Source organism: Typopeltis vanoorti, chromosome 15 (genome assembly GCF_054136105.1).
Source record: "Typopeltis vanoorti isolate ZY-2024b chromosome 15, IOZ_Tvanoo_1.0, whole genome shotgun sequence".
Classification (NCBI taxonomy): Eukaryota; Metazoa; Arthropoda; class Arachnida; order Uropygi; family Thelyphonidae; genus Typopeltis; species Typopeltis vanoorti.
In genome coordinates, this window is record NC_143563.1 from 82452630 (window position 1) to 82475497 (window position 22868).

Here is a 22868-nt window from a genome sequence, read left to right on the forward strand (position 1 = left end):
TTAGAGATTCTTCAGAGAATCAGAATTTGTGTGCTCTGGTAACTAGTGATTTAATGATGCCAAATTTCTGAGATGGATGATGAGCGGAAGAATTGTGAATATAGCGACCTGAAAATGTAGGTTTGCGATAGACAGACGTGGTGATGGAACTGTCTTCTTTTCTTTGAATGTGTAAATCCAGAAAGGAGATATCCTGTGGAGATTATTTTTCTAGCGTAAAGTTGATGCGAGGGTGAAGTAGGTTTATTTTATCTAGAAACAAGTGTAATTCATGTTCGGGATGATTCCAGACTGCAAAGACGTCATCGACATATCGTAGCCAAATTTTTGGTTTGGGTTCAAAAGTGAAATTTTTTCTTCCAGGTATTCTAGAAACAGTTCATGACTTACTTTTCACGGTATTAACAACACCACAAACACTTTTATCAACAAAGATGTTTTATTAACGCTTATATTTCACTGATTTTCAACTCAGCATCATCAGAGCTCAACACACTTGTAAACGTGACAGCCCTCTGATGGGGGGGGGGGGGGAACCAGCAGTTATCCAGGAGTTTTTCTTAGGATAACAGTCTCCCAAATTTTTGGCAAATTAATGCAACCATATTTGTTAAGGTTGGGAGAATTCTTCAAAGCCATTGCTGACTCAAAAAATAATCTTTCAGATCTATAATGACTCCTAAATAGCACATTCGTTTTCCTCCATCTAATCCTGTGTGAAGGAGTGTCCAAAGCATGGTCCGCCAGTCCCGACTTGCTATAGTAATAGTAGCGAATGTATCTTTCATGTTCTTCCAGGCGGATGTTCATTGATCTTCCTGTTTGCCCATAATAGGCCAAGTCACAGTCACACGGAACTTCATACACTCCTGGGTGTGCTAAAGGGTGAAGTTTATCCTTAGGTGAGCGGATCAGAGTTGCCAGCTTGACATGAGGTTTGAAAGTGGTGCGAAGGCCATGTTTCAACAATACTTTGGCTATCTTTTCCGATGTACCTCTGATATAGGGAATAGAAATGGTCATGTTGTATTCTTGTGTATTAGGGGGAGGGCAGAGTAATGGGCCTATGTAGTAGTTTATTTATTTTGTAGGGATTGTAGCCATTGGCTAAGAACTACAAAGAACTAAGTTAAGGATGACATAGTACTTGAACCAGGACTTGATCAGGCTGAGATGGTTTGTAATTAGGAGATGTTGAAAATGAAGAACCTATAATTTTAGTGTAGATACTTTTTGTATTAGATTCTGTCTATTACATTATTTAATCTAATAATGAAAAATGAATAAAACAAACTTAGAATTAAAGTGATAAAAATAAAGAACAAAAGGAACATAAAACCTGTAATATATACAGCAAGCCAGCAAGATGATGTTGTGTGGCCATTTTGTTTTATAATGTTATCAGGTGTAGAACAGAGATAACTAATTATGAGCATGGTTTAATGAAATTATGTATTAGGCGGAGTTAAGGTGGGTTGAGAGTGTCAGACCGTTTGGTTGGTGTGGGGAGTCATGAGGAGTAATTTATTTATCCACTGGTGATAAGAACCACACAATATGTCAGAAATGCAAAAAAACCTTATATACTCTCTCTCTCCCTTCTGGGAGAGAGAGAGTATATAAGGTTAAATTAAATAAAATTAAATAAAATAATAAAAATAAAAAAAAATAAAAGAGCAATTAAATAAAATACTCTCCACAATTCTCAAGCAACCAATGAAGATATTAAATATCTTCTAAATTTTTTCATGTCTTTGATTTTATCAATTCTTATGTTTTAATCTTCCTAAAGCATTCCAAACTGCATCAAGCTTCCTATATATCAGTCTTCCTTTGAGACTTTTGCTTTTATTATTGCAGTGAGCACTTGTATTGTTAATCTTATATCTCCTGTTCTGTTTAAAATGTAATGATTTTATTTTTGCTTTTATGTTTTGATGATATATAGAATAATAAATTTTATTTTGTTCTTAGGGAAATGAGAATTACACAGGAATTGCTTCTCGAGACACTGCAAATGCCCTTAAAATTCTTACAAAAGCTGTTAGAGGTGTAGCTGCTACAAGTAAGGATAAAGATGTGCAGACAAAAATTATCGATAATGCTAGGGATGTTATGGATAAATCTGCTCAACTAGTAGAAGAAGCACGAAGAGTTGTACAAAATCCTGGAAATCCTGAAAACCAGCAGCGCTTAACTCAGGTGAAGTATTTACACTTGATGTAATTGAAGATAGTAATTTTGATATAAAATTGAAAGGTGTGTATTACATGTAAGCATGGTCATCAACACACACTCTTGGTCATATTTATAGATAGATAGATATTTAATAAATATATATTTTTTTAATTAACAGTATTCTTCTATAATATTTTGAAATAAAATATTCATTTGTATTATTTAATATTAATATAGGTATTTGCTTATACAAATACTCATGAATAGTAATACAAATTTCTTTGTACCAGGTGTTTATTTTTGTACACATGTATACTTATTATTTTCTCAGGCATCTCCATATGCAGTCAGATACTCATTGTGGGATGCTGGTGCCAACCATTAGTCATACAATACTTATCTTTTACTTGAGCTCAGTCATTGGCAGAGCACTCATAACTGCCTCTTGGAATGCATTCCATTCATTCTCCAAGTTAAAGATTAATCCTCACACTCTTGTATACAATTTCCCGCAAAAAAGTCTTCTGTGTAAATCCGATCACATACATTATTAAAGGGTTTTTATCAAATAGCTTTTGTAACTCAGAGACATTCTGTCTGTCCTCATAGGTAGCATTCCATAGTACTTTCACAATCTTGCTCACTCACTTCTGGATCTTCTCCCAAACTTCCTCATTTCCAAAGAATCCAGGCAACCAGATCTGTATGTAGTAATCCAGATATGGCCTCATTAAGGCTTTATAAAAAAGGAATCATAACTTCCCTATCCCTGCTTGTATTCTTCAGCACCCAAGTAATTTAATGAGCTGTTTTTGCAACCTTAGCAATATGCTCTAACTTCATCTTTCTATCTGCAGTCACCTCCAAATCTCTGGTCTCATCAATTTTCTGCCAGCCATTTCCATCACTGTAGTATATAGAATGATTTCTTCACCCCAGTGCATACATGGTTCTGTACTTTGCCTGATTAAACTGGCAACTGATTATGCTTTGCACATATCACCAGTCTGTGTAAGTCATCCTGCATGGTCTCTACATTGATGTTTCCAGAGTTTTCTATCATTGCAAATAGCTGGATCATCATTACAATCAACACCCATAGGTCCAATGCTTATTGGTTTCTGATTTAGTTTTCATTATTTTCTACCTTTCCCTTTTGTCCATTGGTAGATGACTCAACTCTTGGAAACTTTTTCCCACTTTTTTCTTGTACATCCTCTTCTTTTTATGGTGTGTATTCTACCAAACACCAAGATTGTATCTTTTCTGCTGTCATCCATCCTGCAGATATGTGTGCAAAAAAAGGTTAAGTTTCCTTTTAATTATTTTTTTACATTTGATTCTCTTTCCAGTTTACTTTTCTGTAGAGTTCTTCATTCATTCATTACCTTTTGCATTCATCCATCTAATTTGTAGATCCTTTTTGCAGCATATTCTTTCTTTCCACTCCCTTCCATAGAGACCACTTCTGAATATGCATGTCTCCAGTCACTGCTTTACTTTTCCATATCTTATTTTTTTGCCTGTTAAGCTTAATTTCACTTTTGTTATCCAAGATTTTATCTCCTTTATACAGTCTAAAGCATGCATCATGTTGCTCTCTAGGTATGTCAAGCTGCTAACCTTTTCTAGCTCATGTCCCTGGACCTTATTTGCTTCTTCATCCTCTTCATGAATATCATGCTTTAGTTATTTTTCAATGTCCATTTAGCCCACATATCCTGCCTTCTTCACTTCATCACTATTCTGTCTAGTTCTTTCTTTAATAATCATCATTTTATCACTGTTCTGTCTTTAATAATGTCCATGTCATCTGCAAGTATTAAATTATTGATTCCTCTTATATTTTCCTTTTAATATTCATTGATCTTTCCACAAGCATGATAAAGATGTTTTGGGATGAGCTGATAGCATCCAACTTGACTAGGAAGTTTTACTGCATGTTTTAAATCAATTCAGTTAAATTTCATTCAGATAGTAACACCATCTGAAAGACTGTATGGAATAATTCCAGATAGTTATATTTTGTCAATAGAGAGTGCTGCTCTGTAATTCAGTAGCTGTTGGATTGATTAGTTGTTCCTATTTAACACACTGCAGAATAATAAGTATTTTTTTTTTAGAAATAATTAATAGTATCATGTTCAAATGAACTAATTTCTTTGTTTTTATGAGTGTACTATTCATTTTTATTTGGTTGTTTAGAAAATTGCTCAGTACTCAAAAAGTCGGTATTGTTTGGGAAATTTAATGCAAGGGATTTTATTAGATGCAGTGTGCATGAGATGTATTCTTTACAAAGATTTATTAGCAAGTTTACTGTGTCATCCAAAATTCATTTTTTGGTACTCTGAATTATTCAAATTAAGGTCATTTCCAGAGGAACATTAAATGTCATTTTCTTTAACATTTCTGAATATTAAATTTTCTGAGGAACATTTATTGTTCCTCTGAAAATGACTTTAATTAATTCTTTACAAAAGGTGAAAGATTTATGGAAGTAAAAGGAGACTGTGAAAGATTATTAAAAGTGTTTTAAAAGTGAGTGCTAGAAGCATGGGTTGAGTAAAAAAAAAAGTGTAATAGCAGAATGATGAATATTATTGAAATGGATGAATGTCACTGACAAAAATTGGTGTCAGTGAGAATGGAGTGGGAAAAAACACACACAAAGCAAGCAAAAGTGAGCAACATGCCTGAACTGTGAATGATGACAAATAATAACATGACAGAACTGTGGAAGATCAGAACAAAGTGGTAATGAGAGAAATGGTATGGCTATCTGAAGTCTTCCAAAAATTGTGAGCTCAGATGACTACCGAACACCTTGTGAGTAGTATGCAAGAAAGCATTGTATGGTCAGCCTAAGAGGCCAGTGAGAGCATGAAGAAATTATGTTTCCCAGATTCATTACAGATATCAATGGCTGTTAAAATGCAAAGAGGAGAAAGAGTTAAAAGAGTTGATATATTATGTAGATATAGATTATTTCAAAGCTGATGAGTATGGTATGAGAGACAATATAAAAGATATGAAATATGATGTCCGCACATACAGTAGACTTCAATTACCCCCCCCCACACACACACACACACCAATAGTTCCCTTACTCGGTCATATTCAAGCCCTTTCATCCATCAAATTTACTTCATACATCAGGAAAATGTAGAAGTACCGCAATTGACAAATACTAATGCCAGAAGCATCTAGAATAAGGGAGTGGGGAGGAGTTTTGATCATTGGTCATTTCAACTTAGACAAAAGTTATAGGCATTAATGAAACTTCGTTTGGGTAGAATGGTATAGGTATAGAAATAAAATGTAAGACATGATATTTTCAAGATTGATAGAAAAAACAGGAGAACAGTGTAAGGTAAAGGCATTGTTGATGATTTGAAAAGAAGTAGAAATTGCAATCAAATGGAGTAATTCAGCAAGAAGGCAGAGATTTAAGAGAAAGTACATTTGAGGCTATTGGTGTGAGACAAATGCAATAATGCTATATATATATATATATATATATTGTTTTATGAAAAAAATTGAATGACTAGAACCGAGATTTAATTAAAAAGGTTTTAATATAAACACACTACTAGTTTCGGCCTGTAACAGCCTTCTTCAGGTGACATTATAAAAGAAAAAACACTAAACATTGAGGGTTAAAAGACTATGAACATCATAGACAGTCTTTATACATAATTAGCATTAAAACGTTGTAGTTGAAGCTGTTCTTTCATTTGTTGCATTGTTGGGAGAGTGCGTGCTTGCTGCATCACGTGAACGCCAGTACATGATTACAGCTGAATGACTATCAGGGAGGTTGTATCAGGGAGGTCTCATACCATACTCATATATATATATATATATATATATATATATATATATATATATATATATATATATATGTTAAAGATACCAAGCTATTTTAAACCTGGTTTTACTCCATTTCCCAAGTAAGCAAACAGACAAATAAGTCAAGCTTGTGCCTGCACGTAATGCAAGTCAAGCTGACCTTGCATTACGTGCAGACGTAAACTTGACTTATTTGTCTGTTTGCTTACTTGAGAAATGGAGTAAAACCAGGTTTAAAATTTAAAATAGCTTGGTATCTTTAACATTTATTATACCCAAGGTAAAATACTTTCTACACACACACACACACACACACACATATATATATATAGTTGTTGTCTAGGGGTTGTAATAGATTATGTGAATGGCTTGCATTGGAAAATTAATACAGTGGTGCAGAGCAATTAATTATTATGAGGGAATTCAATTATGGAGATATAGATTTGAAGGAAGAAAGGTGACATGTATGGAGAGGAATGGAATTTATATTATTTTTAAGAGATGAGTACCTGAAATAGAATGTGATTGGGGATAGGGGGAAATGTGCTTGATCTGGTGGTGGAATCCTTGAGTTTGTCCATAACTGAACATGATAATTCTCCCAATTGGAGAGAATTATCATGCAGCCATGAGCTCGGCAGCTGCCAAATATGGAATTTTCAGTAATGGAAAAGTATATATGGTTGGCCAAATAGTGGATCTTCTCTCTCTCTCTCTCTCTGACAAAATAAAGTTAATAGGCTGTCGGTTTGAATTCCACCTGGGGTAAATGTTTGCGATTGTCTTTTAAGTGGCAGATGAATTTCACCATCTTGAGACCACCATCCATTTACTGGAGGCCTGAAGTGACTTGAAAAAGTTCTGTTGGTCTCTAAAGTGGGGTTTTCAGATTAGGTAAAAAATCAATTTAAAAAAAGTAGAAACATAATTTTTTTTTTAAAAATAGAAAATAATCTTTAGCCTGCCCATGGTACTAAGTGCTATAAGTTTACAACATTTCATGGGTGGGAATCATCTTAAAGTGTGTGTGTGTGTGTGTGTGCGCGCGTGCGCGTGCGTGCGTGTGTGTGTGTGCAAAAGCTGAGCAGGCGATTTTTGATAATTTCTGAGATAGCTTCAAGCAGTGCCATAGCATAAGAATGTGCAGAGGAAATTGTTAACCAAGCATGAGAAGTAGTTAAGGAGATTAATGCTGATGTTGCCCAGGATTGGAAGATAAATAAACAGAAAGTTGTGCAGCAAGTTACTTTGCACATTAAATGATTTAAGGGAACCAATTGTTTGCTGATGATGCAAAACTGGGTAGGATAGTTAAAGATGATATAGAGATCCTGTAGTGTAATTTAAATAGACTGATAGTATAGACAAAGGATAATGGTTGTAAGTTTAAAATGGTACCTTGTAAGTTATGCACTTTGGGATGAAAATATTGCAAGCTTCACTATCTCAATGAAAACTGCAGAAAAATTCATAAGGCATGATTTTGGAGTGAACTGGGAGTTGAAGTTCAGAGGACATTTTACAGAAGTGGGTAAAATAATTTAAAAGATCCCTTGGATGTTAAGAAACAGACCAGCTGAGATGAGGTTTTTTATTCCTCTTTATCATGTTTTGATAAAGACTACAGGTGTAGCACACATAACAAATGTGTTCAGAGATTTGTTTGTCTGGGTTTATTAGGGATGAGTAACTGTTGGAGAGAACCAGAGAATAGTGACCAAGATGGTGGGTAGATGTATTTAATGTTTCCTATGAAGATAGTTTCAAGATTTGGTTACAAAAATTAGATATCATAGTGGAAAAGAGATGATATGGCAAAATGAGTTTTATAGGATTGATACAGAAAAAAATTTATCAATGCATAACAAGAAAGGAATTATGTAAACATGTGATGTGCAAGGGCACAAAGAGTAAATAATTTTTTGCTTGAAGAGTGGTGAATTGGCAGAATGGGTTGCCAAAGTTAGTTAAGTGTATCACTTAACTAACTTTGAGCACACTTAACAAAGTTAAGTGTGCTCACAGTGAGTCCTCTTGCAATGAGACTTTCCATTCAGTGAAGTTACCATGTAATACTAATAATGATTTTATTCTCAGAGAGAACTACAATGAAAAGAATCAGTATGACTGTTCCATTTATATTAAATAATGATCCCACAAGGGAACTACAAAACTGTTACTAATAGTCTCCTTAAAACGCCCTAAGAATGTGTGAGAGAAGCATATTTGGTACAGAGATCTCTCATTCTTTAATAGCCTGCCTTTATGGAGCTCTAAAACTTTACAAAATATACCTAGTGAAATTTGGAAATATTATCCTTCCTTATTGCTCTTGAAACATTTAGTAAAGTTACTAAATGATTTAACAAAACAGATGCCATCCATAAAATAAATTGAGATTTGGACTACCAGTTTGGGATTAGTTATGTATTTTTGTCCTTCTGTCAATATGACCAGCAGTCTGTGGTAGTGCTGCATATCCAGTGTTTATCCTTCCAACCATTTATACCAAGCAATAAAAGTCATATATCTTTGGTCAGTACTAATGAAATATTTCCAGACCATTAGATTTATGCCACCAGACTTTAATTTGTGATGTTATACTTGAGCATTAGATAATTCCCAGGCAATGACAATATTCATACCTATCCATCTGATCAGAAAAAGTAGCATGATTGCCCACTTTGTCATTCCATATCACAGGTGTTCAACAATCGCCTTGACTAATTATGATGTTTGTGACACCAGTATAGTCTGCATTGTTGATTCTATGGTTGATCTTTGACTAATATGCAGAAACTGAAATGCTGCAGCTGTTTACTTAATTGACTGACCTTTGTTACAGATCCTTTGAATTCCTGATTGTTACTTACTGCATCAGATTGCCAGCAAAGCACCCTTCCATGTATTTTTTGGGTATAAGCTTCCTGGGTTTTCATGTGCATATAATTTGCAAGGCTCTATGTTGATTGACTAACACTTAACTGAGCGTGTAAGAACAACATTAATCTTACCAACCAAAAATTTGAAAAGCTGATGGCTATAGTTGAGATCAAGAAAGCCTCAAAAAGGAATATTCATTCATTACTATATTCATTCCAAACAGATTAATTTAACTAGTACAATAATATTTGGTTTACAGATCAAGTATTGATAAAATTATTAACTCTACCAACTAGTTTTGCCACACTTTAACTGTTGCCATCTTCAGGACATATAGGCTTAAAATAATCTCACAATTATGAGTAACTGTAAAACTGACAAGAATAATTACAAATAAAATAGTATCGAACGTGAGTGAAACACGTATCGTGTGTACAAGATTAGCTAGCTGTGCTAAGGAACTTCCTGTAGTTTGTATTGAAATTCATTTCTTGTATTTTTAGAGATCTAATAAGGGTTTTTCATATTTCTGGGAGTATTAAACCTTGATTTCTATTAAGGTTAACAGTAGAATGAGCGACTGTGGTTGCTTTGAAAATTCTTGAATGATAGGTTCCCTCTATGTAAGGGGAACAACTTTTGTTCCACTCGATGACATGGTTGGTTGTAGAGAAATGAGATGATAGGCCAGAAATGTCCTGTCTGTTGTTTTTTATGTAGCCAATGTGTTCCTTTTGTCTGATTTTGAGGCTTCTTGAAGTCTGTCTGATGTAACTTGAGCCACATGAGCATGGAATATTATAAACACCAGCATATTTATAGAAAGGATGATTATCTTTTGGAGATCTTAGTAGTTTATGAATAGTTTCTATTGGTTTAAATGTTACTCTTATTTTGTGTGGTTTGAGGAGGCTGGCAAGCTTGTTGGAGATGCCACTTACATATGGAATTGCGATAGTTTTTATATATTGAATATCTTCTTGTTCTCTTTGTGGTGGTTCAGAGAAAGGGATTTTATTGACTAGTCTTCTTGGATAGCCGTTCAAGTACAGATTGTTAGAAATTAATGTTAACTCATCTTGAAGGGTCATTTAACGTTGATTAAGATTGAGTAATGTTCATTGTATGTGAGTATTAAATTGTACTTTCTCTTTATGTTAGGACAGCCTTTTTGTGATCAATAAGAAGTTACTTAGGGTCCTTACTTAAAATCCTTCAATGGTCAGATATGTTGTGCAAGCCACAGTACTGACTTCCTAGAGCTGCATACAGTTCACAAGATGCACTTTAGACATCATTGGCATATTATTATTATTATTATTTGACACCTCCAGGGAGTCCAAGACTCATCGAGGGAGGGCACCTACTCTACAACTCTCTGTCTCCACCGCTCAGTCTCATCCACCAACCACCAAATATCATAAATTCTTTAACTGTGCTCAAGTATATGATACATTATTCCAGTTTTTGCCATAATATATTATTTCTTTATACTTTATTTATTAATTTCCCATTTTGTTGGCTTATTTATTTATTATTTTATTTTATTTATTTTATATTTTGAATCTGAAGCATTTCAGGTTGCAAACATATAGTTACTGGAACCATAGTTGGGTTAATCTAGAAACCTGTCTTTAACATGCAAACATGGAAATTTTCAAACTTCTGGTAAGTGGGCTTGTTGTCTCACGTTGAATGATGTGATTCTTCTCCCATCCAAAGACATTCACAAGCATCCATGTCCAAGGTGTGAGTCCAGTTCATAGTATCGGCTAGAGAGAGTAGATATATTATCTGCTGGCCATCTCTTGAACAGTGTCACCATGAGCAGCTGTTCTTCAGCTGCTCATGGTGCACCCTGTTAGGTATCTACTTGGATACTGAATGAATGAGAACAGGCTAGCAATTTGAGATTTAGGCAACCAAATTGTATTGTTATTGGCTTAAACCATAAAGCAAAATAATGGTACAATATGACAGAATTTCATGCTGGCTAGGGATGTCATGCTGTTAAACAAGACCCACATTGTTTTCAGCAGGGAACCAGAGTGAACAGCACAAAGTCGACTACTGGAGCAAATCACAGAACACATCACATCTTGATATCAACAGAGTTCAAGATTGGTGCTATCAACATGAGAAGCATCAATGAAAAAGAAATGGAACTTCCAGAAGAATTGACAAGTACCAGATTGACATGATAAATGTGACTAAAACAAAGAACACAAAAATTATGAGATCTTTCTAAGCAACAAATACAGAATGCTATATTCAGGTCAGGAAAAAGTAGTATCTATAATATTCAATATTAAATAATCTTCTTGAATGGCAGGCAAGCAGGGGAAACAATGAGACTTATTTTTGCCTGTGGTCCCAAATAAAGTTTTACTAAGTAAGGAGTGGAGAAATTTTTCAAGGCATTAGAGAAGGCAGCTGACACAACAAAAAATAAAGAAACGTTGGTGCTTGTTGAGATCTAAACAACAGAGTAGGAAATGATTACCAGACATAGAAATATTTTGGGAAAATTTAGAGAAAAGACAAAGCTAATAATAATGGTAAGTACCTGTTAGATTTCTGTCCAGGACATGGACTAGCTATTATTAACACCATGTTCCAACATAAAAATGTGCACAAATTCACATAGAGAGAAGATGCAAGAAAACAGAAAAGTCTAATGACTGTGTTATTGTCAACAGTGATGCTTTCCTACTGACACAAGCATATACAGATTTGAAATAGGAAGTGATCACCATTTAGTGTTGAGCAGGATAAAAATGAACTTCCTCTTGAATAGAAGTGTGTAAGAAAATTTTGAAATTAATCAAAGTTGAACAGCTACCAGATATAAAATGAAGACTCAAATACATAAACATTATTTAAGAAAAACTGAACAGGTTTGGAAAACCCTGAAAAAAGCATTAATTGATTGATTCAGATAGAGAAGCATGTAGTGAAGTAATCTGCAGTGATAGAAAAATCAGAGCTCCATATTGGACTCAGAAAGTTAAAGAGGAAGCCAACTAAAAAAAGAAAGCATATCAAAGTTCCTGGCAAGTAAGTCAGCTTGTGCACTTAGAGAATACAGAGAAAATGTAAGAAAGCAGAGCACTGTGTAAAACTTTCTAAATAAAAGCCATGGAAAGACTTTGGTAAGAACATAGACAATAAATATCAGGAAGGTAGTATTTTGGAAGCTTTGAAAAATCTTAGAAATGGAGGGATGAGTATACTATAAAAAGGAATTAGAAATGATAAATGTGACATGAAAACTGAAGATAATGAAACAAGTGGTGTCAATACAGTTGGTAGGAAACACTCAACAGCAATGCAATCAGGAATACATATCCATACATGAATTAGAAATAAAGCTGTCAAAATCCTGAAATGTGAAGGGCAGTTTAGATGATATTTGACCAGAAGTGCTCAAATATGGAGGTATATAAGTTTTATGGTAAGTACACTGCATAGTTCAGAAGGCTTGGTCAGATGGTTGGAATTCCGAATGATTGGAGTAGAGCTTTTATAGCACTCATCTATAAAAAGTGAAATGAAATAAAATGTGAGAATTACAGAGCTATTTCCCTGATGAAGTGTTCCTGGTAATTTATGCAAGTATACTTGAGAAAAATTGTGGAGGCAAAGCTTCAAGAACAGCAAGCTGGATTCAGGCCAAATAGAAATTGTCAGGATCAAATTTTCACATTAAGACAAATAGTTGAGAAATCATGGGAATATAACAAAAATCTATATTTAAGTTTTGTAGATCTGGAAAAGGTATATGACAAGGCACCAAAAACTAAACCTGTTCAGAATCCACATTATGGAGGAAAATGGTATTAAACCTGATGTCAGAATTGGTGATATTAATCTCAGCCCTTTACGTTATACAGGTGATGTTATACTTTTAAATAAATATAGTTCAAGTGTACAAGATTCCCTGACTAAATTAAATGATTATTGTAATAAATTTGGTATGAAGATGAGCATTATTATTATTTTGTTATTATTATTAGTTATATTATTATTTATATTGTATTATATTATTATTATTAGAAGAGTAATAATAATAATAATAATCATCATAATATGATCAGCAATAAAAAGACAGACAATGAAAATAGGCAGGGAAAAAAATCAACTGAATGGAGAACCTATAGAACAAGAAAAACATTTCAGCTCTTTAGGCACGATTTTTAGTGAAGATGGCAAATTAAATATGGAAATAGACAACAGAAATAGTAAAGCTGGTAGGAAATCAACTGAATAATTTTATATGGAATAAGAAAGAAATTAGTCAGAGCACTAAATTAGCTGTATACATGACAGTGTTCAAACCAATTTTAATTTATGGGTCCAAACTAGGTTAGATATAAAACACTTAATCAAAGACTGGAGACCACAGAGATATGCGAGTTCCAAGAAAGATTAGGACTATAAAAAAAAAAAAAAAAAAATCAATGGCAGTATCACATTAAAAATGGCAATATTAGGAATGAACTTGCTGCTGTTAGCATTCAGGAATGTGTTATTAGAGTTTCCTCTCCCATTCTGTTTAAGAAAGATTAGCAAAACAAGCCTTCTTTTCCAAGTTGGCAGGAAAAAGACCAAGATGTAGGTGGGTTGATACAGTGAAAAGAGCGTTAGAAGACAAAAATATAAAATCTGACAATGTTGGCATCTTGACAGATAACAGATTAATTTGTAGGAAATTTTTCAATTGTAAGTTAGTAATGATGTAACCTTTTCGTATAGTACTATCATAATATCCTGTGCACCCCTGGTACATATCAGGAATATAATGATAATGGCATTTATCATTATATTCCTTTATATTATAAGTTTTGAGAAAATAAGATTTGTCTTAAAAATTAATCTAGGCAGATTAATTTTTAAGATTTTTGATTATTTTCATATTTATGACATTTTAATTTATTTTATAGGTAGCCAAATCAGTATCAACTGCACTGAACAACTGTGTAAATTGTCTGCCAGGACAGAAGGATGTTGATGATGCCATAAGAAATATTACAGATGCTAGCCAACTTTTAAATTCTTTGGAGGTATTTTTTGTTTTAATCATATTTTGTCTTTGTGAAATAACAATTATCTCTAGAACAGTTTTTATTATTCAATAATAATACTATTATTTGTGCAAGGTGCAACCATTCCTAATGTGATTTTAGGAAATGTACGTTCTGATAAAGCACTTGGATAAAGATTGTTGATATAACAAAAAATATAACAAAAAAAATTTATCCCCCCCCCTCTAAAACAACTGTAGAGGGGAGGGGGATAAATGGCTTTGAAAAATGCAAGTAAATACCAAAAATAGAAAAAGAAGATAGTCTAAGAAAGCTATGATGTAAAATAAAAGAATTAAATATTATTATTATTGTTACTGAGGCCACTAAAGGGTCAGAGCTAGATAATTGTTAGACATACATAGCCAAGGAATGTGGACAACCTTCTTGGGTGTCTGATCTAATATCCAAACCTTACTTTCACATGGTGCAGCCCTATTAGTAGGTATCCACCTGTATACTGAAAAATTGGGGTGTGGGAAACAAATATAAGGTATATGGAAATGCTTGGAGAAATTTTAGAAAAAAAGTCAAATCTAATAATAATCATAAGTATTGATCGATTTTCCATGTTCCAACATAAAGATGTGCAGAAATTGACATGGACTAAATACCACAAACATGTAGAAATGTTTGGAGAAAAGGGCCAAGATAATAATAGTAATAAGTATTGTTAGATTTCTATTCAGGATGCAAACTAGTCATCATTAATGCCATGTTCCAACTTTAAAGCTGCAGAAATTCACATGGACAGAAGACACAAGAAATAAGAAAAAATGTATTGATATTATTGTAGATAATAATATCTTCATTTTGGTTCAAAGGGATTTGAAATAACAAGTAACCACCATTTATTTTTGAGCATGATAAAAATGAACATCCTATTGAAAAGAAAAATATGTAAGCAAGTTTTAAAAATAAATATAGTTTTGCTGCTTTCAGAGTTGAATTATAGATTCAGATATACACATATTGAAACAAAAATGAAAGAATTTGAAAACAAGAACCAAACCTTGCAGTTGTTTGATGATGATGCACAGATAGGCAGGGCGTTGAGCGATTCTGCTTATATTAGTAGATAACTCTGATTATCCTGCCTATGCACTTTGGGGTTATGTGATATCCAGCAGCGTATTATATTGGTGGGATTATGATCGGAGTAATTGACGATGCTAGAGATCTTGCAGCTATGGTGAATAGAAAGTTATTGAGAGAGGACTTTGAAAAATTGTAAATCAGATAAAGGGATGGAAAATTAATATAAAATATTCATTATAAATGCAAAGAGTGCATATCAGTACTTGAAAAAGAAAAAAAACCATCATAAACCTGAAATATAGAAAGATAGGATAGATATTTGATCATAAATACAAATATAAAAGTTTTACAGTGACTATACTGCATAATTCAGAAGATCACATTCCATTTGATTATAGTAGAACTTTCATAGTATCCCTTTTTAAAAAAATGGGGTAATAAAATTAAATTTAAGAATTAAATTTCAGAGGAATTTTCTTGCTTGAGTGTTCCATGTAAGTATACCTGAAAATATACTAAGATGAGCTGGAAAACATTGACTTCATTCTCAGTGAAGAATGTACTGTATGAAGCAGGTAAAAGCTATTTAGGTATAATTTTAATCGAAGGCAGTAAATGAAATTTGGAAATATAGAATAAGCTAGGCATAGTATGGTTTGGAACTAATTGAATAGATTTATATGGAATAAGAGAGAATTAGCTCATGCTAGTTTATTTGATAGATCTGAGAGCTGGTGGGTTGGGGCAGGGAGCGAAGGGATTTGATCAAAGACTTTAGAACCACAGATAATAGAATTCTGAGAAAAATCTTAATTTTTTGTAGAGGACGAAAAATTAGAAAGCAATTTGGCATTGTTGGCATTCAAGAATGCATGAGTGGAGCTAATCTGAGGTTGAAGTTCACTTAAATAAACAAGAGTGGATGGATTAGTAAGACAGATGTTGGGTGCCATTATAGCAAGAAGAAGGTTGAGAAGTCAAATGAGGTCTAAGTGATGCAGTTAATGGTGCCTTAGAAGTCAGACATATATGATTGATAACATTGGAGTCCTGGCAAGTAACAGATTAATTTGGAAGAAAATTGCTGATAAGAAGCTAGTATTAGTGGCAACATAAGTTTAATTATATACTATTATACTATAATATACATTCCTTGGGGTACATATCAGGAATTGATGAATTCGGAAATATGTTAATACTTAAATTAATTTTAGGTACAAGAATATTTATTCATTGGTTGTTTAGTGTTTATATGATCTGTAGGTTACTTATGATTATTATTTATATGGGCACTCCATGGAATTAAACTCATAGTGGGATACCCACTCTATTCATTAACACAATACACAGCTCATTCCACTCATTCACCAATCTTCAAGAAAAGAACCTAGTCTACTCATCTTTACTAACCACACTCTTAGACAGCTTCCAAGTATGACCTCTTGTTTTTCCCCTACTCTACATGGAACATGATACTTGCGTCTTCAAAATAATATTAAGATGGTTCATGACAAAAATACAATCTAGCTTTGTTGTGACAAACCTGGAAATAACAAGCTCATAGCTGTAATATGCAAAAAGCTATAATGATTTTAATTTATGCATATTCCCATCCAGTTGCTCACTTTTATGATGAGCATACTACATGGATATACCGTACAAATTTTGGTAACTAAGCAAATATTCTTAATTGCTTATTTAGTTTTTGGAATAGGAAAAACAAAAGCAGCAACCTAGCTTTTATGACAATCAGCATCAAATTATAGGCCAGTTTATTACCTTATTTTGCACTTGGGAATCACTTGACCTATCTCGCCAGTGTCTTGCCTCTGGCCCACCTCCCTCACTTTACCCAAATGCTGTCATGACTGTAAAATTAGTTAAAAATTAACCTTTCCATCAGATTCATGTCTACTAAAAGACATTCTCCCTTATTTTGCAACAAAGTCTAACTTATTCTTGAGTTAGAACGTGGTGTGAAAAATATTGAAGTATGTAAAAAGTTTACTTTGTCCTCTTCAGCAGTATCCACATTGATGAAGAATAAAGATACTTTCATATTAGCACTGGATCTTGAAGGTTCAAGTGGGAAAATTTGCTAAGCCATTTTGATGTTGACGATTTTGTATTTAACAATGGTTGGCTGATCAATTTAAAAACTGAACTGACATAATATAATTTATTCAAAAACTAGTGGAGAATCTCAATCTGCAGATCCAATAATGACAGATGAATAGATTAGCTGTGGTTGTGCTGAAATCAGGAAAGATTTCAATAAAAAAACATCTACAATTCTGACAATACATTTAAATTTAAAGCATAAAATATGTTGGTGGAAAAAAATCAAAGACTTGCTTAAAAAAAAAACCTTGTTTGTTATCAGAAAACTATTACACCTCAGTGTTTCAGAAGCATAAGGAAACTTCCTGTGGATTACAGTATGAACAAGAAAGCTTGTATGACTTTGGTTATTTTTTGGCAGTACTTACATGATGGATAAGGAATTATTCGAAAAGAAAAATATTTATTGTTAGTTGATAACTGTCCTGCACATCCCCCAGATTCAAAATTTGTCTAACATTAAGCTAGTGTTTCTGCTTCCCAATGCAACATGAATTTTAGAAACAGTGGACATGAGTGTAATCAAGAATAAGAAAGGATCTTACAAAAGATTTGTAATTCTACATTATATTAGTCAAAGAGAGCAGAAATTTAATGGGTCTATATTGATATTGGATGCTATACATTTATTGAATGCTGCATGGAATAATGTTGCTTTGACAATGACATCCAATTACTTCGTAGATGAATATGTTACAAATGAAGAAAACTTATTATTATCCAATTGGTTGCTATGCAACAGCATTCTAGGTTTTAATAATGACATTAATGAATTTGTATGAGTCAATGACTTGTTAACTAGTGGTCTTCCTACAGCGAGTGATATCATTGATGCTGTGCTCAACAAAGACAATGATAAAGATGATGACAAGTGATGAAAATGAATCAAAATCAGGCTGGACGATTTCCCAGGCACAAGGTGCAGTGGACACATTATGCAATTTTTTTGAAGAAACTGAGGCAAATAATGAGACTTTTAAGGTGTTGAGTGTTTTAAGGGGAAATTTGAGAAATATCGAATTGAAATCTTTACAACAAACATTAGTTTTAAGATTCATAAATAAAAAAGACTAATTGAAATCTTGCTTATTAATAATTGGTATTGCTTTTAATTATGGAAAAATAAACTGTGATGAGTATTAAGTGTATGTTTATTTATCCATAATTTTAAAATTATGGACAAATAAAATGTGTTTACTATTAAGTGTATTGTAGTTTATACCAGCATATTAATACAAATAATATGTAGGTATGTTATTATATTATTTTTTCTCTCTGATACTTCTTTTTTTAATATTTTTTAATGATTTAGTTTTGAATTAAAGTAATATTCAAGTAATTCATAAATATAGTAACATATATTTCTAATCATTTACAAAACGAATTAATTAATACATCTATATGCAGTCAATATAAATTAGAATGTAATTATAAACGAAGACCTAGTTGTTGTTGTTTTTTCTTACTTCGTTACTTTTTTCCTTTGCAGTTTCCTCAGTCTAATAAGCCATATAGTGAACTTCAGAGCAACTTGAATAATGCAGCAGCAAATTTGAATGAAGCAGCAACAAATGTAGTAGCATCATCTAAAGGGCCACCCACTCATTTAGCAACCTCAGCTAAAAAGTTTGGTAATGCTTTTGGCGATTTACTTGATTGCGGTATGGAGATAATTGGACAAACTAAGGTAAATAATACTAGAATATTTATAACCTAAAATATTTCTCTGAGCATTTTAAGAGAATTATTAGTTTTGTAACTTTTTAAAATATCACAGATAGATATGTAGATATATTTTATTGGATAAATTGACCTAAATCCATAACTAGTATTTGGTCTGTCTAATTAAACAATTTGAAGCTTGTATTTTTTTTTTTTAATCCAAAATTAAACCCATAATATTTGAATAGTCATTAAGCCGCCCTTTAAAATCACATTCCCATATAAAGTAATTACTGTAATAACCATTGGTTGTAATTTTGTATGCACCAAGAAAGTAAAGTTAAAAGTAATAACACATTTAACAATTTTGTATTCTGAAATGATGGCTTTGTCAGTTTGAATCAGTTGTTGTGAATGGATATTGTTTTGCATTTTGGATATTCTGTTCATATGAATATAAACATAGATTGACTTTGTTCTGAAAAATTATAAAAGTTAACTTTCAACTATCCATAAGCTAAGAAAAGTTTGAGCGGTTTTTGGTATTATGTGATACCAAATACATACAATGATCAATTTAGCCAGTCAATCATTTCTTTTGGCATTATCAGGACAAAATAGACAAGTATCCTGCACTGTTAGCACATGTGTCTAGTTCAGGGCATGGAATGAACTGAAATGGGCCAAAATGTGTCTTATTAATGTTATTTTCAAGATTTAATAGCTTATCAGAATGCAAATGGTAAAAGATACAACTTTCTTTTTTTTATTTATTTATTATTATTTTTTCATGATAATTCAATATGCAAAGCCTCTGCATCTCAAGTCAGTTTCAGTGATGCCTTTTGGGTGGAATACACTTGGATTCGAGTCCTGTCTAGGACATGAAAAAACCTTTATCAGGGCTGTTCAATTGAAGATGACTTGGCTTTTCCTCATATACAGGAATCAGGATTTCCCTTCCAGGAAACTCATGTTTTTCATCCTGCAAAACAGACAAAGTAACCAGGAGAACAAATGCAGTTTATATACAAAATGTACTATAGGCATAGTACATTTTGTATATAAACTGCAAAGCTGATCACCCTGGAATAATGGTTAGGAAATGCTTCAAACGTTATGGGTGCATAAGGGCCTACCAAAACCATAGGAAGAAGAATCCCATACACAACAGGTTTAGTAACCTATAATATAATGAGTATGTGGATTTTTTTAGACCGAAAGCTAGTGTAGCAAAAATAACTAACACTGGGTTATTTTATAGGTCATAATAGTTATTTAATTAAACGTACTAGTTTCACAACATATGTTAGTGGCTTCCTCTGGGTTAGGAAGAACAAAAAATATACAATAAGCAGTAAATATGAATCATTACATAACTAACAACAGCATATATAGGAATCATTACACAAAAATAAAAGTAAAAACAGAAACATGTGGAGTGTAGAAGCTGACATGAGTCAGTCATTGTTCAGTAGGTGTGCACAATAGTTTGCAGAAAATTTAAAGTTCGATGTGTTGAAGGATCTAATAAACAGTATTATTCAATGATTCAGAGTAAAGTAACACATTCAGCAAAAGAGAAATCCTGATTTTTTTTTTTTTTTTAATGGCAAGAAGCAATACTTGTAATATGCTTATGCCAAGAGAGGTTTGATGATAGAGAAATCCCAAGAAATGATCTCATCTTTTATAGAGATTTGAGTGTTGTCGAGAGCAAGACTTTTAGGAAATTGTTCTTTTATTGTGGGGTGGGGGTGAGAGATAAGGGAGAACTGTTTGCTAGCATTGAAACTTATAAGATTCTCTGAACCTATTCGAAGAATGGTTTAGAGATCAGAATTTGGGATAGTAGAGATCTTAGTGATATGCATAGGACAAGGATTTGTCAAATGAGAGGGAGTAGTATAGTGTACTGTCACTAATAAAGCTGTGTATTAGGTTGGTGGTCAACCTAATACACAGTTGGTGGTCAATGTTGTATGCAGATGACATCTTGTTGTGTGTAGATTCAAGAGAAGAAGTGGGAACTAAACTGGAAAGATGGAAAAAAGTACTGGAAGAGAGAAGTATGAGACTGAGTAGAAGTAAGACAGAGTATATGTGTTGCGCAGTGGGTGGCGGCCAGGAGACAGATCTGGAGCTGGAAGGAAATGTCATCAGGAAGGTGAGAGACTTTAGATACTTAGGTTCAACAGTGGAAGAAGATGGAGGAGCTGAGAAGGAAGTGGGATGCAGGATACAAGCGGGTTGGAGGAACTGGAGGGAGATGGCTGGAGTGTTATACGATAAGAGGGTGCTGATCAATCTGAAAGGCAAAATTTATAGGACAGTAGTGAGGCCAGCTATGACATATGCTATAGAAACTGTGGCCCTGAGGAAAAATAATATCAGCAAGATGGAAGTAGCAGAGATGAGAATGCTTAGGTGGATGTGCGGTGTGACCAGAAAGGATCGTCTGAGAAATGACTATGTCAGGGGAACAGTGAAAGTTACAAACTTAGGAGCAAAAATACAGGAGGCAAGGTTGAGATGGTTTGGTCATGTGATGAGGAGGGAGGACGAATATGTGGGAAGAAGGGTCGTGCAGATGGATGTGCAAGGAAGGCGGAAGCGTGGGCAGCCAAAGAAGAGATGGAGGGAGCTGGTAGAAGAGGACTTGAAGATGAAGAACTTGGATGTGGTGACAGCCCAAGACAGGAAGGTGTGGAAGAGACTCATTACAAACAGTGACACCATTTAAGTGGGAGAAGCTGCAGAAGAAGAAGAAGATTAGGTTGGTGGTCAACTAGATTAGGTCTTACACATGCACACATAGGTGAGAGAACAGACCTTTATAGCACCCCAGCAGTAGTTGCACAGTTAAAGGATAAGGTACCGTCAACCATGGATCTGTTCAGTCATAAGGCTGGCAATCCATTTTCAGAAGTCATGGGACATGCCAAAGGATGGGAACCTACTAGACCCTATCGAAAATCTTGGAAATATCAAGGCTGATCATCTAAGATGTGTCATATATTTCCATGGTGTTTGTCCCAAGATGAGTGACAGGCAAGCAGATTTCCTTGTTGATTGACAATGGTGGAATCCATACGTATCAATTTATTAGTTGAGCACTTTCAACATAGCATCAGAGAGAACTGAGGTAAGAGAAATTGGGTGGTAGTGTGATTGTAACGATTTGTTATTTTGAAGAATAGGCTATTCCTCAGAATTGTATGTGGGCTAATTTCCATGCTGTAGGATAGATACCAATGGTATACGATAGCATAAAAAGCAACACAGAATGGAAGTTAAAACACATTAACTTACATGGAATACACACCTTTAAGATGATTGGAGAAATGCCATCAGTACCAGGAGACTTTTTTTTTTTGTATCTAATTTGGATAAAGTTATTTCTTTCTGTTGAAAGGTCAAAGAGGGCATCATGATAAGTGTTTGGAATGGCTGAGTGTTGCAGTGATGGACAAATGCCACAGCTGATGGCCTTTGTCCATCACTTCTAGAAGGCATGACTGTTGTTTGGACAGAATGCAAGGTTCCTGCTTTTGCTCTTTCAGGATCCATTTTGGTTGATCAATTATTATCTTGCAGCTATTTAGTGCATCGATATAAGCAGTTAATGAAGATGGAGTTTTGGATGAAAGCCAGTTACAGTATGCTTGATTATTCACTTGTGCAACCTTGGTGCACCTTGGAGAACCAAGGCTAAGTTAAGGACTAGGAATGTAGAGTAGAATAGAGAGTAAACATTTCCATACCTATGAGAATTATTTCAGTGACACATTCAGTACCTATATTTGGGTCAGAAAGTTGGAAGTAGTACTCAACCAAGGAAATGAGGCACAGAAGTTGTGAAGATCAACCCACTTGGCATTTCTGTAATGTCATACCACACATTTGTAGGGTGTGTGTGTTGCTCCATGGGAGAAGAGATTAGCTCTAGGCTGTGGTCTGAATTCCATAGAGGACAAGCAACATTAGTAAGCACTAATAAGCATGAGGTCCAAGTTGTTTAGAGAGTGGTTACGAATATCTGGTATTTGA

General features: G+C 33.8%; 1 protein-coding gene across 1 annotated transcript in view; it reads left to right on the plus strand.

The window, feature by feature from the left end:
- The window catches only part of rhea (Talin_middle and talin-RS domain-containing protein rhea), a 709058-nt gene that overhangs the window by 432836 nt on the left and 253354 nt on the right, over positions 1 to 22868 (plus strand). The window contains exons 31-33 of the mRNA XM_090405775.1: positions 1975 to 2202; positions 13857 to 13976; positions 18646 to 18843. Coding sequence (XP_090261901.1) covers positions 1975 to 2202; positions 13857 to 13976; positions 18646 to 18843 — 546 coding nt within the window. The remainder of the gene's footprint in view (positions 1 to 1974; positions 2203 to 13856; positions 13977 to 18645; positions 18844 to 22868) is intronic.